This window comes from Tamandua tetradactyla, chromosome 17 (assembly GCF_023851605.1).
Source record: "Tamandua tetradactyla isolate mTamTet1 chromosome 17, mTamTet1.pri, whole genome shotgun sequence".
Lineage (NCBI taxonomy): Eukaryota > Metazoa > Chordata > Mammalia > Pilosa > Myrmecophagidae > Tamandua > Tamandua tetradactyla.
Genome location: NC_135343.1, coordinates 36,862,422 through 36,880,692, shown reverse-complemented (window position 1 = coordinate 36,880,692; position 18,271 = coordinate 36,862,422). Strand labels below are relative to the sequence as shown.

At 36.8% G+C, this 18,271-nt stretch overlaps 1 protein-coding gene across 5 annotated transcripts in view; it reads right to left on the bottom strand.

Annotated features, from left to right (window-relative positions):
- Positions 1–18,271, bottom strand: part of UGP2 (UDP-glucose pyrophosphorylase 2) — a 60,635-nt gene that overhangs the window by 35,082 nt on the left and 7,282 nt on the right. For 4 of the 5 annotated variants that reach the window (XM_077134379.1, XM_077134381.1, XM_077134377.1 and 1 more), the window contains exons 2-3: positions 11,980–12,107; positions 11,047–11,154 (exon numbers count right to left, since the gene is read on the bottom strand). The exons of the other annotated variant lie outside the window; for it this stretch is intronic. In XM_077134379.1, the coding sequence (XP_076990494.1) occupies positions 11,047–11,154; positions 11,980–12,093 (222 nt within the window). In that variant the 5' untranslated portion in view covers positions 12,094–12,107. The remainder of the gene's footprint in view (positions 1–11,046; positions 11,155–11,979; positions 12,108–18,271) is intronic. 5 annotated transcript variants of the gene reach the window in all.

Sequence of the window (18,271 nt, the reverse complement as noted above, 5' to 3'; positions counted from 1 at the left end):
TTTAACTCTCTACAAATAACATGCATTTATTTATGAAGGCCTTTTATTTGGGTAAGGTATGGGGATCTGCTGACCAGAGCTCTGTGTCATCTTTCTTATAAAAACCAATCTAGAGGTATGCAATTTTTCCACTCTTTCATAACTGCCTTATCCATACCTAACTCAACATTTTTCTTTTACTATTCATCTTTATCCAGTTTTCCCAAAGCATTCAACTCAGTTTACATAGAAATAACTTATTTTTTTTTTTTACCCATTTCATCAGTATATGTAAAATTTAATTATAGGAGTATCATTACCACAAATAAACAGGTTTGGGAACAAGCCAACCACTCCACTATTGTGAGAAAAACTTATGCATACCAAAAAGTAGACCCAAGCATTCAGACAGGATAAAGAACAGCAATTAATTTTTCTAGTTGGTTAGTTGGAAACTGGTTAATGAAGTATCTCCTGAACCACTTTGTACAAACGTCTCCCCACTAAACCAAAGTTTCAAAACTGGTTTGCTATTCCATGGCTCTGTGGTCGAGTCCCTTAGACCACCAAGCAGCTGGGCAGAGCCCAGAGCAGCAATAAGCCTTCTCTCTCATGCCCACCCTTACCCACCATCTATCCCCGCTAGGCAGTCTCTCATACCTACCTCTTTCATTTGCTATGTATATCATTACATGGAAAAGGTTGAGGGGCATTGTGCAAAAACTGTAAGCTCTTTAAGAGGAGTGACTGTTTTAATTTCTGCATTCACAATTATAACATCTGGCACATAGTAAGTGTTTGATAAATTTGTGGAATAAAAGAGAACTCCATAACCTCATATGGTGAATATGGTAAAACAGAAAAAGACCTCGGCCAGGCAGATGTGACTGCTGAGAGTAAGTCTGAGCCAGGATAGCAGTAATATGAAGTCAATCTTTAAAATGATCTTCTTTAATCATTTATGTTTTCTCTTTCACATTAGAATGAAGCTCCATGAATGCTGGGCTTGGTCTACCTTATTCAACTGTATTCAAATGCTTAGATGAATGTCCACCAAGCAGTAGCTATTCAATAAACATTTGTTAAATGTCTTGCTGCAAAAACATCAAAGAGAAGTGACGGTATTTTAGACACTAAGGGAAGGATTGAAGCCATCATTCTATTGAAACCATTCTACTCAAAGAAGGATGGAGAAATAATTGGAAAGCCATGCTTTAAAAAATGTGAACTCCCTTCAACACTGATGGCAACTGGCTACTGTTCTATAACATAACATAGTGGTGAAGAGTCTAGGCTCAGACAGATCTGGGGTCTAAATTCTGGCTCTGCCACTTAGTAGCTAAGTAAACTTCTGTGGGTAACTGAATCCCTCTCAGCCTGTCTTCCACCGTGAAATGGATTAACAGCAGGCCCTTAAGAGTTATCTGGGACCACAGGAGGGAATACCTGTAAAGAATGAGAACAACACTGGCATGCTAAGAGCATGTTAGTGCTGATAAGAGTATCTGCTGCTGTTGCTGGTGATTATTGTGGCTGTTTCGCACATATTCTGTGCACTGAGGATAAAAACAGAGCCGAACTCCTGGACGAGCTCCTTCACTGTCACTAAAGGATATGGAGTCCTGGTTCCCTCTTAACTGACTCCAGTAAGCAACCCACCTTGAATGGGTGGAGACACATCTCCAGGGAAACTACCTAATAAAAGGTCCCACCCACAACTGGGTGGGTTATATCTCCATGGAAACAACCTAATCAAAGGTTTCCACCCTACAATATTGAATCAGGACTAAAGGACACAACTTTTCTGGGGTGCACAACATTTTCAAAGTAGCACAAGTACTTTGTCAGTTTAACAATTTAATTCATATTGTTGGGCAGCCCTAAAGAAATGAGGAGGAGGAAGTGGGGCAAAGGCTAAGGGCTGTAAAAAGAGTGTTCTATGGAAGATTAAAGAGCAGGTGTGAACTTAAGGTATGAGGTTAAAAGGCTAGGAAAAAGCCCAGATAAGATAAAACTGAGGGTAGAGGATAGGCTGACCCTCTTGCTTTAGGAGAATTTTAGTGTAAATTAGGCAAAAGGAAATATTTTAAAAGATACATATTTGCTTAGCTTGTCTGTTTAAGGGAAGAGGTAAAGTGGGAACTGGAGCCCTGAAAGAGTTAAAGTATATTTTAAAGGGGCATAGGGAACTTTTGGGGTAATGGAAAAATTCTATGTCTCAATTGTGATGGTAGTTACAAAGTATATGCATTTGCCAAAACTCATAAAATGTATACTGAAAAGAGTAAATTTTACTGATGCAAATTATACCTTGATAAACCTGATATTTAAAAATCTAAAACTATTAATAGCTAAAAGGCTGATTAACCTTATGTTTGCTTATCACAACTAAAAAAACAATAGTAATAAAACCAAGAATAAACGTATTTTAACTACTTGGGTTGATGTTTCAATGATGTTGAAAAAACCTAAACAAACTCTCTGAGATAAATAATGAAGCATGTTTTTAAATTCTGTTCCAATCCTCCACCATTAGTGTCTCTCCTAAATGGAAATTGTAGTTTCTGACATCTCCCTGATATAATCCACGCAGAAAAGGGGGAGCCCTCAGTCAGTGAGCAGGAGCCACACGGCGGGGAGAGACTCGGCCTCTGGCTGACTCGGTCTCTGCCTTGGCTCCAGACATGGAAGGGCAGACATGCCAGCATATGTTCCACCCCCAGGAAACAAGTTACATGTTGAAAGCCTAGTATTTCTAGATTCCTACTCTTCTCAAAGCTTATTTCTATTTGATTATCCTCCCATCCTAGAGACATGTTGCCTCACAGTCAACTTAGGAGTCTACCTTAATGTAAGGAAATCTCCCTGAACCGCTGTGCCAACTAGATGCTTCCACAGCCCCTTAATAACTCACTGATTATCACACTGCTGCGTGTCAGCTGTTTCTGGATTCACTTCTTCCACACATGGGGCCAAAATCCTGAAGAGGGAACAAGGTTTATTTTCATAGCCCCAAAATCCAGCTTAGTGCCTGACAAAAAAAAAGCACCCAAAAAATGTCTCTTGAATGAGATTCTAAGATAGCACCTCTTAACATTTACAGGTCATAAAACCATCTGAAAATCTGGTGAAAATAGGGGCTCTACCCTGAAAAAATATACATTTATACCCAGTTCTACCTATAACTTCAAGAAAGCTGTGATGCACCTACAATTCCAGCAGAGACCTCCCAGGCTGAGATACCTGGCATAAAATTTCAGTCTCATCTTGGCTATACATTGGGAAAAGCAGAAGGCCAACTTTCAATTCTGATCTAGAATTAGGAAAAGGAATTAGAGATCCCCAAGGAATTTCAAGGCAGAAGGGAAAAGAGGAAGATACGGGCTGTTCATTCTGTTTCATATAAAAATTCTCCCAATATCAATCTTATAGGTTCAGAGCTGCCCTTTTTAAAATAAAGATAATGTAAATTCCTCACATTTATACAAGAGATGAAGACATGGTATAGGAGAGCCTCAAAGATCTATTTTTCTCATCCCATTTTAAGACATAAGATGCCTACATCAAAGATGCACCTGGGGAGTATAACACTAAAATCATGTGTCAGGTGTCCCTGGCCCAGCAGAACAATGAGTCAATGTCTAGTAAGATCCCCTGTTGGCAGCAATATTCCAAGAGTGGCACTACCTCCTATACCCATGGAGTGACTTTCCCACGGAGCAGGTCCTTTAAGCTGGCACCACCCTAGTATGGACACAGGGGCAACAGTTAGAGACTCTGATCCAGTGTTACCTGAAGTCTCACAGTGATACACACAGCAGCCACTAAGTTGGCCAAATACTTATCATTACTACTTCAAAAGTGAAATGATAAATAATAAGAATGGAATTAAGATGCAAGCCCAGCAAAGCCTTCTTAGTCATGTCACCTTCTTGAAATAAAGGTCCTGCAAATAAAGACATATAGGAAGGCAGTCCTGAAGAAAAACAAAGACTGTTCAATTCATCAGGGAATCAAAAGGTAAGAAATCAGAACTTTGTACTATTTGTTTAGATTAGTATTTCCATATATTATCATTTTAAAACTCTGTGTCAAGGAAAAAAGAGAGCCAATATCCAGCCATGTCAGAGCCATTTCTTTTTGTTGTTGTTGTTTTATATATATATATATATAACAAAAAAAAAATATATATATATATATATGTATGTATTTTTTTTTAACATGGGCAGGCACTGGGAATCAAACCCCGGTCCTCTGGCATGGCAGGCAAGCATTCTTGCCTGCTGAGCCACTGTGGCCCGCCCCAGAGCCATTTCTTTAAAAGCCACTCCTTTCTATTTATGAGATGTTTTTAGGATCTCAGTTTATCTTTTATCTTTACACACACACATCTTTACCATTAGCTGACTGCAGTTGGGAAATTACCATCCTTGACCAAATCATCCTCCAGTAAGTCTCTTTCAAAGAAACATACAAACTTTAGATTAACAACGTGCTATGCTTCACCTTTCAAAAATAAACAAAAAGCTGTATTTCTTATTCTGCACAGGTATACTGTAACTTTCCTGGAATACTTTACCATTTAAACACATACATTTTAATGTTTTTGTACTGATAGACTAAGTAAGAAAAGCTCTGTTATTTCACGAAGGCAAAACTTTCCTGGAATACTTTACCATTTAAACACATACATTTTAATGTTTTTGTACTGATAGACTAAATAAGAAAAGCTCTGTTATTTCACGAAGGCAAAACAAAAAGAAATCTGTTGGTACTAACAATCATACTGATTCATGATATTCTTCACACCAATTCTCTGCCTCAACTGAAAAAAAAGAGTTGACCCTACATAATTCCTCCCCATTTACAAACACATCCTTACCTTTTTGAGGACTTTAACACAAGAATGATGTCAACCTATTGTACAACCAGGGATCTTATATTTTCTATCTAAATGAAAAAATAAACCTTCCTTTGAGAACTCTTCTTACATAAATGAGAACGTACTTATAACAGGTTTTAATTTAGGGCTGAGCAGAACCTGTCAGCCCTAGTACCTTCTCGAGCAGTGTGGTGGTTTAAAGCTATTATACACCCTAAAAAAGGTCATGTTCTTTTAATCCATTCCTGAGGGTTCGACCTACAATAGGTGTGACCTTTAGATCAGGTTATTTCAGTTGAGATGTGACCCACCTCAGTTAAGGTGGGTTTTAATCCTCTTATTAGAATTCTTTATAAGAGGATAAAACACATACCAAAAAAAAAAGGGATGAAATTAAGAGAAGCTCACAGAAAAAGCCTTAGAAAAGCTGAGAAACAAGGACATACCCACAGAAGTTGAGAGAGGAAGCCACTGAGGCCAGAAGATAAAAGCAACAAAACCCAGGAGAGAAGGAGAAGGACCAGAAGTCACCATGTGCCCAGCCATGTGACGGGTCTGGATTGCCAGCAGCCTTTCCTCAGGAAGATGGCATCATCCTGCTGATGCTTTAATCTGGATATTTTCACAGCCTTAGACTTGTAACTTGTCAACTAATAAATCCCATTGTTAAAAACCAGTCCATTTCTGGTATATTGCATTTCATGAGCTTTAGCAAACCCAAACAAGCAGACTCTGTACCTTCTTGCCTTTTTTTATGTCTTTCCCAACCCTCTCTATCTCCCCAACTTAGGCTCAAACATTAAGCCTGGAGAGCAACAAGTCACACTCACAGCTCTCAAAAAAATAATGAAATGATTGTATGAAGCTGCATATGCTGGCTGGTCCTTCCTTCTTCTAGTCAAAAACATTAACCTTAGTTCATTTTTAAGAAATTTTTAAATAAAAAAAACTTTAATTTACAAAGCTAAATAGCAAAATAAGTAAGTGAATGTTATAAGCAGAGTTAACAGTCACAAAGTTGGACATAACATTAGCCATGTCATAACTCCATAAATTGGGTTTTTCTTAGTCAAAATTCACTAAAATATGGACTCAATGAACTTAGAAACAAAACAAAGAAAAACTAAATGTTCCTGCACAGAACGAAAGTGGAATAGTCAACATTGTAGGCAAGAGTGTGTAAGAGTAGATAATATAAAATTTCAATGCCTATAGTCTTTCAATCTAGTGTTCATGCAAAAATTTATTTTTATCTAAAAAGTGATCATCTGAATTGAAAAAGCTATTTCAGGTCAATTTTCTGAGGACTAAGGAATTAAACTACTAAAGATCCTCTGAAAATAAATAAATTAACACAGGGTTGGCAAACATTTTTGTTTGCCAGAAAACATTCTGTCAATAGACAGTAAACTATTTTAGGCTTTGCAGGTTGTCATAACTACTCAACTCTGCCTCTGTAGCACAGAAGTAGCCACAAACAATTATGTAAACAAATTTGACTGTAGCTGCATTCCAATAAAACTATTTACAAAACAGGGTGCTGACTCTGATGGTGTGGACCACTGTACAAAAATATAGATCCTCTATCATAACAATGCTTATATGCAAGGCTGACATGCGAAATGTCACTCTAAATACCTATTCTTTCATAATTTCCTTTTGGTTAGGAGGATGAAGTACCACCTGCATTAAATATTAAAAAATCTATGTTCACTAAAGAAAATTATATTTGAAATGAAAATTGATCTCTATATAATCTCCAAAACCTAAGAGAGAGAAGTTGTGTACATACACATGTGTGTGTGCGTGTGTAGTAGAGGGGGAGGGTAGGGGAAGTAGGGAGAACAAACATTTACACTTGATCTGTAGTCTCAGAACTAGCTGCACAAGCTGGTAAGGTACAGAATACAAGACACATCTGTGCCCTTAAGAAGTGCATAACATCTATCTGAGACTCACCCAGAGTTACCTATCTCTCCAAAGCATCAATCAGTTGTAACCCCCTACCCCATAATGCTGACACCCTTTTTCACCATGAAGAAGTTAAAATGGTCACTGCCCAAATATCCCTAAAGGTTGGGAGAAGATCAAAGGAGGAGGAATTGTATCAGAGAAGATAGGATTTAACAAATGAGTATGACTACTGAATCATTTTATTTGTAACCAAGAAATTTAGATTTAAATTATTCCTTAAATCATTACATATATTCATTTTATATATATATAATTATATATATTCCTTTTGCTTTCTGGTATATTGGGGTAAACAGAGGGAAAACCCTGAAATCTCTAAATTGTAATCCAGCTGCCTCAATCTCTGATAATGATTGTACAGACTTTACCTTCTGCCCCCATGATTGTAAAAACCTTGTGACTGTTATCTGTAACCATTATCCAGTTTTTCAACCTTAGAGTCTTAAAATCACTAAAGATAGCCCCTAATGTTTACTAATGAAGAGTCTTGAAAATGGGACAAAACAGTTTCAGTGGCTAAGAGATTTCAAACAGCGCCGAGAGGTTATCTTGGAGGTTATACTTACACATTAGATAGATATCGCTTTTTAGTTTATGGTGTACTGGAATGGCTAGAGGGAAGTATCTAAAACTGTTGAGCTGTGTTTCAGTAGCCTTGATTCTTAAAGACGACTGTTTAACTATTTAGCTTTTACAATGTGACTGTTTGATTGTGAAAATCTTCTGTCTGATGTTCCTTTTATCCAGGGTATGGACAGATGAGTAAAAACTAAGGATAACAAATAATGGGGGAGGGGGATAAAGGGTAAAAAAGATTGACCACTACTGAACTACTAGTGGTCAATGAGAGAGAAGGGTAAGGGGTATGAGATGTATGAATTTTTTTTCTTTTTATTTCTTTTTCTAGAGTGATGCAAATGTTCTAAAAATGATCATGGTGATGAATACACAACTATGTGATGATACTGTGAGCCACTGATTGTATTTTATGTATGGACTCTACGTATATGAAGATATCTCAATAAAAAAAATTAATTTAAAAAAACAGTCTTGGGTCAGTCCAGAACTAACCCACCCCAACTCCAAAGTTATTTTGATAACCAAGACTGGATCTAACCAAAGTGGGCCTGCCTGACATGTGTAGTAGCTTAGACTTTAACCTACAAGTCATTTAACCTCATTATGATACTAGAAATCACAATGATAGGATATCACTGACTATCCTATCAAGGCCTCCATTTTCTTACATTCTGTGACTAAGCACATAATCAATCTCCGCATGCTCAATAATTAGATCACCTCTATAATTATATCATTTGGGGCCACTGTGCTCATTATCCTAAACCTGTCCATCTTTTTCTCTAATAAAACTATCAGAATTATTGCAGTTGGGGGAGACAGATATTGGGCTTAGAGGCCATCTAAATCTCCTGCTACACAGCCTAGTAATAAACCCTCTCTCTCTTTGAAACCCTGGTGTTTTGGGAATTGGTCATTTGGCTGCATCGGGCAAAAGAACCCACTGCCTTTGTCAAGTAACACATTGATACTTCCTTCTAGTCTCCAGTGACTTAGAGCAGCTAGAGGGAAAAACCTGAAATGGAATTTAACCTATACCATTCTTTGAAATTTGTTCTAAAACTGCTTGTTAATATGTACTTTGAAATTTACAGGGTTTTTTGTATATGTTGTATTGTATATGTTGTAGTGTATATGTTTGTATACATTTCACAATAATGTTTTAAAAAAAAGTGCATTAACATAGTTGAAGAGAGAACTCTTTTTTTGCTACTGTATTCCAAAACCTTCCATATTAAAGACATATGTGGTTACAAGAATATTTTTAAGAGGCTTAAGACCTAGGCTTCAAAATGAAGGTTTATACTTTTAATGAAGACTTATACTTTTATAAACAGAAAGAGAAAAGACTTCATAAAAATCAGAATTCTATTTTTTTTTCTACATCACTTCTGTATTCCATTAGTAACTATGGCTCAGTACAAAAGACTTTTCAGACCCTTGCTGGGGATGGAGGAGGGTAATATCTCAATAGAAAAAGCCCCTGAGGTGATTCTGGTCCCTCTACCCTGCTGCTCCTTCCTTCCTTACCCTGTAATCCCCAATTCAAGAATTCCTGCCCTATATCTTTGTCTTCTCTCAAAATATACAAAGTCTTCTCTCTACTGGCAAAGCAGAAGTTTGAACCTTAAAATACACTGAACTCCTGAAATTTGTGTGCCTTCCTTCAAGGTAATATATTATCAAAAGATTAGGTTTGTGTAGGAAAACAAGAAAAAATTCCCAGGTCTACAAGCAAGAATTCACCAGTAAGAAAACCATATTTTCATACCCAGATAAATCATTAACTATATAAATGAGGCTACTTCAATTAGGAATAATTTCTAAGCAAAAATTATAGGTTTTTAAAGGGAAAAAAATATACAGTGCCTCATTTTAGGCCTGCTCCCAAACATTTTTTAAATCTTACCCAATCAACATCTAGTTCCTTCTTTAAAGAACATACCTATCTAGAAAAATTCTCTTATTAACTCCTTTTCAGGAGAAAATATTATTCTCTTAATTATATCACTAAAAAGGAGAAAAATAAGTCACAATTCATTAATTAGTGCCAAGGTAATCAAAGACCAAAAGAGAAGAACCTAAAAAAGAACACATACATTTTCATCAGCAAGCATTACAGGTAAGAGGAATTTCAACTTCAACATCAAAAATAGATCCCTGAAGGTAGATAATAGGTCGGATTTTTTTTTTCAGCTTATTTACTAACTTTTTTTTTAATGAGTATATAATTTATAATTTTTATAAGTTTAAGGACTGGAAAACTTTTTCCACATACAGGAATAAAAGTACTCCCAACTGTGAACTACATTTAAGATTTTCTAATTATGAAAAAATATAAAAAGGATTCCATTGGCTTAAGCAGTCACAGATGGGACATAACCAAATAAGTGCAGTTGTGTTCCAATAAAACTTTACAAGCACAGCTAGTAAGCCAGCCTTCATGCAGAAATTTGCCAAACTCCTGCTCTAAACAGCTCTATTTTTCAACTAACATCAGATTATCTAAGACTGACAGACACATAAAAGACTATCTACATACAATTATTCTACTCTATCAATAAAGTCTTTTCTACCATGAAAAGTACCCCAAACAATTCAAGGCCAAAAGAGCTGACAGGAAAAGGAAGAAAGGTCAATATGTTAACAAAATCCACTCCCTAGACAATCGCTTCATTTAGATCAACCATTCAACAAACATTTGGTCAGGAAATAATGTCCTATATGTGTCCCCTGGCCTAAAGGAACATAAGGTCTAGTACAGAAGACAACATATACTTAACCAGCACCTACTACATTAGGCTGGGCTAAGTGCTCCCTTATGGTAGAAATGATCATGAACATCTGCAAAGTGCTACACAGTCTAACATGTTTCTACATATATTATCTTAAAGCCTCATAACAACAGCCGTCAGGTACATGAAGTGCTTAGTATTACTCTTATTTTACAGAAAGCTCATAAGCAGCACAGCGAGGGTTCAAATCCAATTCTGATACTAGGATAGTATGCCTCTTCAAGTGCAGCTTTCTGCTAGGGACTGGTGACAGAATGGAGGTATCTGGACTAGCCTCAAAGAATGAGTAGGATTTTGATGGGTGAAGGGACTACCACATTTTAAGAAAACAGCATACATAGAAGTCCAGAAGCAGGAAAGCAATGCTGTGTGTAGGGAGTGTCGGGTTGGTTCACATAGGCAAGCAGAGGAGATAAGACTATAAAAATGTCTTGAAAACATGGGGACAGCTTTAAGTATCAAACTAAATGTCTGTCCATGATCCTACAGGCAAGGAGAAATGAAACGATTTGGGAGAGAGAGAAAAAAAGAAAGAGCACAAATGAAGCTCTTGCTATGTACTTGGTCCTTTGCAAAAGAGTTACTTCATATTCAGAGAAGGTAAGTTATGAGATGGTGCTGTCCAAAGATTAAACTTGCAGGAGGTCCTGCAGGACTAGAAAGACAGGTCTAAATGCAGGGAAAGCAGAAGACTACTGCTGTGGTTTCAGATTGAGGGGAAAGAAAATTCAGAGCAATCACCGTGTTCTTTGATGGTTCTTATAGGTCCCCACCCCCAAAGTTGAACCAATCCTAGAAATTACCTTAATTTTTCCTAAACTTTTATCTAAAACTTACCGAATCTTCTGGAGGCCTCTGAATTTTTCCCCAATCCACAGAAGGTCCCTTTTCTTGCAAAAATCTATGAAATAGCTTCCGAAATCCATCAAGGTCTTTTTTAGTGTGCTATGAAAATAGAAGTCACTGTTACAACCAACAGAATGCTTAATATTTAATAAAAACAGACATAAATTAAATGTTTTAGATATCTATAAATGAAATTCTTCAGAGTAGAATTAAACAGAGTAGAGCAGAGACTTCTGTATACCTTAATTTAAAACTACAGAAGAAAAGCTAATGGGAATTACACTTAAGAAATAAAATAATATTCCCCAACACCCAATATCATGTAATCTGAACATCATTTGGAAATTTTGGTTCTCTATGTTTAGTCATCAATACCTTTCTTTACATCTTTGAAGTGGAACTTAACCTTCTCCCAAAGAACAAAAAGGAATAGTACACACTTAACCTCAAAACATTAAGTACAAATTCAGACTTGAAAAAGAAAAGGATAATTTATTGATTTATAAGTAGAAAACTAAGGAAAACCTTCCTGTTCTGAGAAATCCCTATTATTGTCAAAGTAGAATGCTGCTACTGGAGAAAGCATGCAGGTATATGCTTGACAAACTAGGTTTGCACTATTCCAACTGGTATCCCTTTCTCTCTACCCAATGACATCAAAATATAGAACAAAGTAAAAATTTTTTTGCTGATTTTTCAGTAACTTAGGGAAATTTCTAGAATTTAAAAAAAAAGAGATAATGGTTTTACAGAAGGCAAATGTTGAAAATCCTTCACTGTTAAGCAACCCTGATATTTTGTTGTTTGTGTTATCTTTACATCTTGTGCTTCTATCAGGTTGGATGGATCATCATCATCCGCAGCAACTCTGCATGCAGACCGGCACGGAGACGGACAAAAGCAAAGTGTTTTTCGAGTCCATACCTCAAACTCATATGATGGTGCTGTGGTGAGTATTTTTTCTAGTTCCTTCTTCACAGATAATTCTAGCTCTTGTCGAATGACTTCTTGGAACTGAGAGGCACCATCTTGAGACATTGCTTTGCTAAGATCTTAAAACAAAAAGCATAAAACCACCAACCAAATTATTAAACAGCCATTCGAACAGCTGGCAAGCTACAATTGATCTATTTCTGGCATTCCTGCAACAAAAAGGGCTCAATCCTATGAGCCCACTGCCATTCTGCAGTACAGTAGTGTCCACTAGTTAGGACTATAAATCACACAGGCTCAAATTTAACTGTTTGGTCTATCTATATGCTTTACTAGTGTATCTAGGGAGATGGGGAGGCAAAAGTAAAAGGGCAAATCTTCAAGTGAGCACAGCTGCACCCCTAGTAATGTTTGACTTACTAGCCTTCAAAATTGGAGAAAAGTGGAACATGCCCTTCTGGAACTGCTGCCTTACAGAGAACTAAATTTAGGAGACTGGGAGATTCACAGAAATAAAACACTCCTCCTGCTCCTCTCCAGGCCAAATGAAAAATATAAGGCATCCTTTCCATTTCAGAAGGGGAGCCACTCCAGTTTAATATTCCCCTCTAAAGAACCTCTTCTTTATAAATTCTTAATGAAAAATTTTCACTTTAATTGGAGAAGAGCACTACATCTTCTGGTTCCGATTTCAGCCAACTTTTCACTACTTATCTGTATAGGACAAGACTATCAGGGCTTTTGGTACAGCTGGGTTCATGTGTGACAGACAGATTTCATTAAAGGTGAAAAGAAAGGCCTACTAGACAAAAACAAACAAAAATAGAAAAATATCAAAAAAAGAAAACATTCCAGGCCCAAGTATTTTTGGAGAAATAATGCCAACACAAGTTGTTTTACATATTTGATTATTTACACTTCTTAAAATTAAGGGACAATTAGATTATTCTCTATCCACCTCTTTTTATCTCAGTACTCTTAGACAAATCTTATTTTTATAAATATATATTTTTAAACTTTTGATCATTCCGTTTATTTTTTTTAATAGTCAAACATTTTGTCTGATAACTAGTGATTCCTACAAATGCTGGTTAATTTAGGAGAATCATATTTTAGTAAGGTTAAAAACTCAGTCCCCTTATACATGCTCACATACCATAAATTATTTCATTTGGTAACTGGGCAGGAAAAAAAAAAACATTTATATATATACATATAGAATTAAAGCCAGCATGATCATATTTCTGAAAATATTTCTTAGAACAGAAATTAGAAGATTATTTAACTTCTGAGGCAATTTAATGTAGATATCCCCCCGCTCCCCAAATATCTAAAAACGTTAACAATTGAGATATTTAATACAGCTCTTAAAAAACCTTTTTACACAAACTTTTCATCATATCAAAATCCAAGGGGGTCTTTTCTTTGTTGCCTCCCTGAAAATTCGGTCAGGGCTCCTGCTCTTGCCACTTCTGCTCAAATCGGCATGATCTGATCCAGAAATATGGCCTCAATATGTGCTGCCAATGTAGTATGCAAAGAATATAGTCTTCATCAAGCTGGACTAAATGATCTTCCAAGACATCTACCTGACTAAGGAAGCAATGCTAGCTTTGTATATAAACCAAAGCTAAGACATCAAAAGAAAAAAATCCAAGAGGACAAAAGTCCAAAGACACTTGGTGAGAGCACAATGACAACCCTAAAATAAACATTTTCTAAGTCCTTTTCATAGGCACAGTTTATGGACTCCAGTGGAACTACAAAAATAACCCAAGACTGGCTCATGAATAACTTCTTTGTGAGCTAAAGAAACACCCTACATCATGTGTGGTCCACAAACAACCTAAAGTTATGTCTGGATAAACAAACAGCAATATGATTATAATCCATAAATAACCCATACCAATAGATGAGCAAAATTGCATAAGCTGAGACTGGTAATTAAATGCTGCTGCAGAACATTTTAAACAAAGTTAGCATGGTATCATCCACACAAGTCCATCACTTGGTAGACTGAGTTGTGATTTAAAATTTGTCATAGGTTATGTTCCTCACTCTGCTGCCCCATGTATCCCCGAGACATCACTCACTCCCTCAATCTCTAAGCCATTTATTAATGTTTGGGAAATAATTTGGAGAAAAAATATAAATCTCCAAATTAAAGAATGAACTTATTCTTATAACTTATTCTTATAAGTTACATTCTTATAACTTATTCTTATTCTTGTAACTTATTCAAATTAAAGAATGAACATGAACCGGGTGGGCCACAGTGGCTGGCAGGCAGGGTTCTCACCTGCCATGCCAGAGACCTTGGTTTGTTTCCTGGTGCCTACCCATGCAAAGAAAAAATATAATACATGAATTGTCTAAGTCTTTGTGTCATGGGTCAATTAAAATAGATCAAGAACCAACTATACAATGATTTTTAAGGTAAGTTTCTTTGTTGCTGAAGGCCAGCATTCACACAATCACTTCCTTGGAAAATAAAGTGAAACATTTAACTTAGTTATATTCTGGACAAAGAACAAAATGAGACCAAAATTAAATGTGACTGTAAAAATTTTAAAATAAGTATTGTAGCTTGCTTGAGACTTGTCTAAATGAAGACTAACAAAAAACTAAAAAAAAACTTTAGAACCAGCCTCTCCAAGATTATCAATTAATTACATACCCCTATCTTTTTGTGTCAACACCCCTTCTCAACATGAAAAAGTCAGAACAGGCATTGCCCAAAGATCCCTATAGATTGGGAGAAGGATCAAAGGAGAAAGAGGAAGTATAACAGAGAGAATAGGATTTGGCAAACGATGAATATAGGATGAATCACTATATTAATATTCCTTCTAGCTTCCAGTATTTAGGAGTAGCTAGAAGGAAAAATTCGAGATGGTGAAATGGTAACTTATGACAAACTCTGGGATCTGTTCAGTAACTATTTGAAGTGTGCTTTGAAGAGTATTACTTTTTTCTTTCTTTGCTTTGCATATATATTTTATAATAAAAAAGTTTAAAAAAAAAAACCACACCTTAGAGAATCCCTCTACATAGTCTTTAAATTTACAGGTTTGAGGTCAAACTGCCTAGAACCCCTGTCACCATCTTCCCTACCAAGCCAAGCTCAGATAGACTGGCTAAAAGATTTAATATTTACCACTATGTGTGATTGTGACAATTAGAGCAGGTCCAACCTTCAGAAGATAAAATTTTAAATCCAGACAGATTCAAACTCAAGTTGTGATAACACTATACAGATATCCCAGGCCTTTATCCTCTCATTCATTTGATACAGGTACAAAATGCACATGTGGAACAATGTGTATTCCTTCTGCCCCATTTACAAACATGAACAGCTTAAATATAACAAGAGTAGACAACAAGCATGTCCTGTCTCCCACTCCACTCCACTGCCATTTTCTTCCCCTTCCCCTAGGCAAAGTGCTATTATGAAGTTCTGGTTTTGGTGATTAAAAATTAAGGAAGGGCTTTAAAAAAAATATTCAAGAATAAAGAATAAGGAAGGGTGCTTAAGCACCTGGGCACAGACCAGATTTGCAGTGATCTCCTTGCTCATCTTGACTTTTTAAAGAAATGTCTGGAAGTCTGGTAAGATGGGAAGTACAGACATTAGAAACTTCTTAGACTTAACAGTCTCACATTACACTTCTCACAGCGACAGCAGTGTTTCTAAGGGAAGGTCAATTCAAGAATTCTCTGAATAATACAAGATCTCTAACCTACTAAAACATTTTGTCCCTCCCCACTTCCTAGCAATATAAAATTGATTCTCCTCCACTTTAGAGAATATGAGTTAGGAATCAAACACTTTTATTACCTAAGACACAAATCAAAACATTTTTAGAGCTGAAACGGGTTATTTAATCTAACCTCATCATTTTACAGACGAAGAAACTGAGGTTGAAAATATGTGTTAAATGACTACAAGGTCACAGAGCAGGCTAATGTTAGCGACCAGAAGAAAGGCTACTTTATTCTGAGTCCCATTCCACCACAGTGAAGTAGAAAGAATCTGCTCATTTTTTTATCCTAATCTGGCTTTCGTTAATTCTTGACATAAAGCCCCTAAATACCTCTCTCCTCCAAAAGCATTTCTATCAGAACTTTTTTTATACCCAACGGACAGGAAATTCCACCACATATAAACTGGGTTTACTAGAATGGTGTTGGCTGGCTCAACTTGGTATATAATAGGCAGTAACATGTTTTGTTTTCCCTTTACTTTCCTAATTCTTCTTTGTTTACAAGAAGTAAAATTTCAACATCACAGACTTTCCCCAATCCAACTGGAGCCGAAAAAGAAAAAGGAAAGCAAAAGAATCTAGAGGTAGGAGACATTCAATCTGATAAATGGATTGCTTCTCTTCCTTAATTCTGGTATTTCATTTCACCCATGTCAGCAACAAAGGGGAATACACTCTGCATTGGCACAAACAAATGACTACACACGCTAAATTATAAAACTAGTTTCTCATGGCATAGGCTATGGCGAGGCCACAAAGAGTACAGGAGAGCAGCAAAGAGGGTGAGGAGTCCTCCCCAGGCCACCTCCCAACTTTCTTGGGACCCCACACTGAGAGGCACCCAAAGTCAGAGAATTAGAGAGCCCACTTAGTCTCAATTCACGAAATGCCTTGTGATCCAAAGAAGCATAAAACTCCAAGAATGTAATAGCAACTGGAAATAACCATGTACACTATAAAATTGAGGACCTATAATAACTTGATTTCTAACAATTTAAGCTAACTAGCCTCTTTTGGGATCCCACCAGTCCTTTAAACTCAATTATCTGTGAATACCTCTCCTAGAGAAGCTCTTCTTTGGATTCCATTACATGATATTATCTTATATCTTTTCCTACCCCTCTAAAGGCACCTAAATTAGTACACCTGGCTCCTCCCTTCTCCTATTACCTGGGTTTCCTAAAATTCTGTCTGCAGACCATTTTTTGCCCTTAATTTTTCCCTCACCATCTCCTTAATGTAAAACTTTCAAATATGTGCCTCTCATCCCAACCTTTTTCCCTGAGTTCCAGGTTTACACACCCTACTGTTTTATCTACACCTTTTGCACTTGAATAAAACAAAACTCATTGTTCAAACTAAATTCATCTTCCTACCCTCCTCATCTCCCTGCTCCCCGTAGCATTATCATCCTCCTAATGACTAAGGTTGAAACTTCATAGCCACAGCTGGCTCCTCCCTCCTTTCCCCTCACATCACAGCCAATCCAATACCAAAACTCCTTACTTCAATTGCCACAATTCCATCCAATGCTGTACATTCCCACTGCTGCTACCTTAATTCCCTTTGCATTTTCACTCTCCTGGTCATGATGACAACAGCTTTCTAACTAGTTTGCCTATCTGTCACTCTAACCTGGGGTTGCCCAGCAGAATGGATTGATGTCGGCCTAAACTAGAACCCCAACTATACCATTTCTCTTCCTCACTTGATGGAAAGTTCATTGTCTATTGAAATAAATTCAAATTTCATAGCCAAGCAGATCTTGGAAGACAATTTGAAGTACCTTTTTTGGGTAAACAAAAATAATGAATGCACTAAACAGGATGCCTAAAGACGACAATTTCCTACTCCATTTGTGATAACCAGAATAGTGTTTCTAAATAAAGTGCATAAAAATCACCTGGAGGGCTTGTTAAAACAGAGTCCTAGGCAAGCTCCCAGAGATTTTGACTCAGAGGTCTGGGGTGGGAAAAATATGCATTTCTAATAAGGCAGTGTTGTCAGTACTGCTTGTATAGCTGGTGTAGGTTATGCTCCACTTATATTAATGTGCCTGCAGCAGCCCTGTTCCTCATCCTCCTACCTAACAGAACCCCATTTATTCTGTCCCATGGCCATGCACTTCAGAGAAGCTCAGGCCTGGGTCTAAACCATTCCCAGTATTTGGTTTAAGCATGAAAAGTACTATGATCCTGCCTAATAAGCCACAAGGGTATAGAAAAGGGGTATGGTAAAAGGCTCAATGAAAAGGAGACACATGAGGAGAACCTTGCGTGCCTACCTTCCATCCCCATTTCCTTTTGGCATTAGTGACCGTGAAGGAGTTGACCTGAGAATGAGGCAAACATGATTAAAATAATAAAGCAAAAAGGAAGGAAAGAACTGGATTCCATTTCTTTGTACTAAATTAACCAACTCTGGTATATCCTACTTCAAGATTTATGTGATAAAACTCCCCTACCTTTTAGCCAATTTAATTGACACTGTTCTGCTCATGAAACTAAAAGCATTCTAAC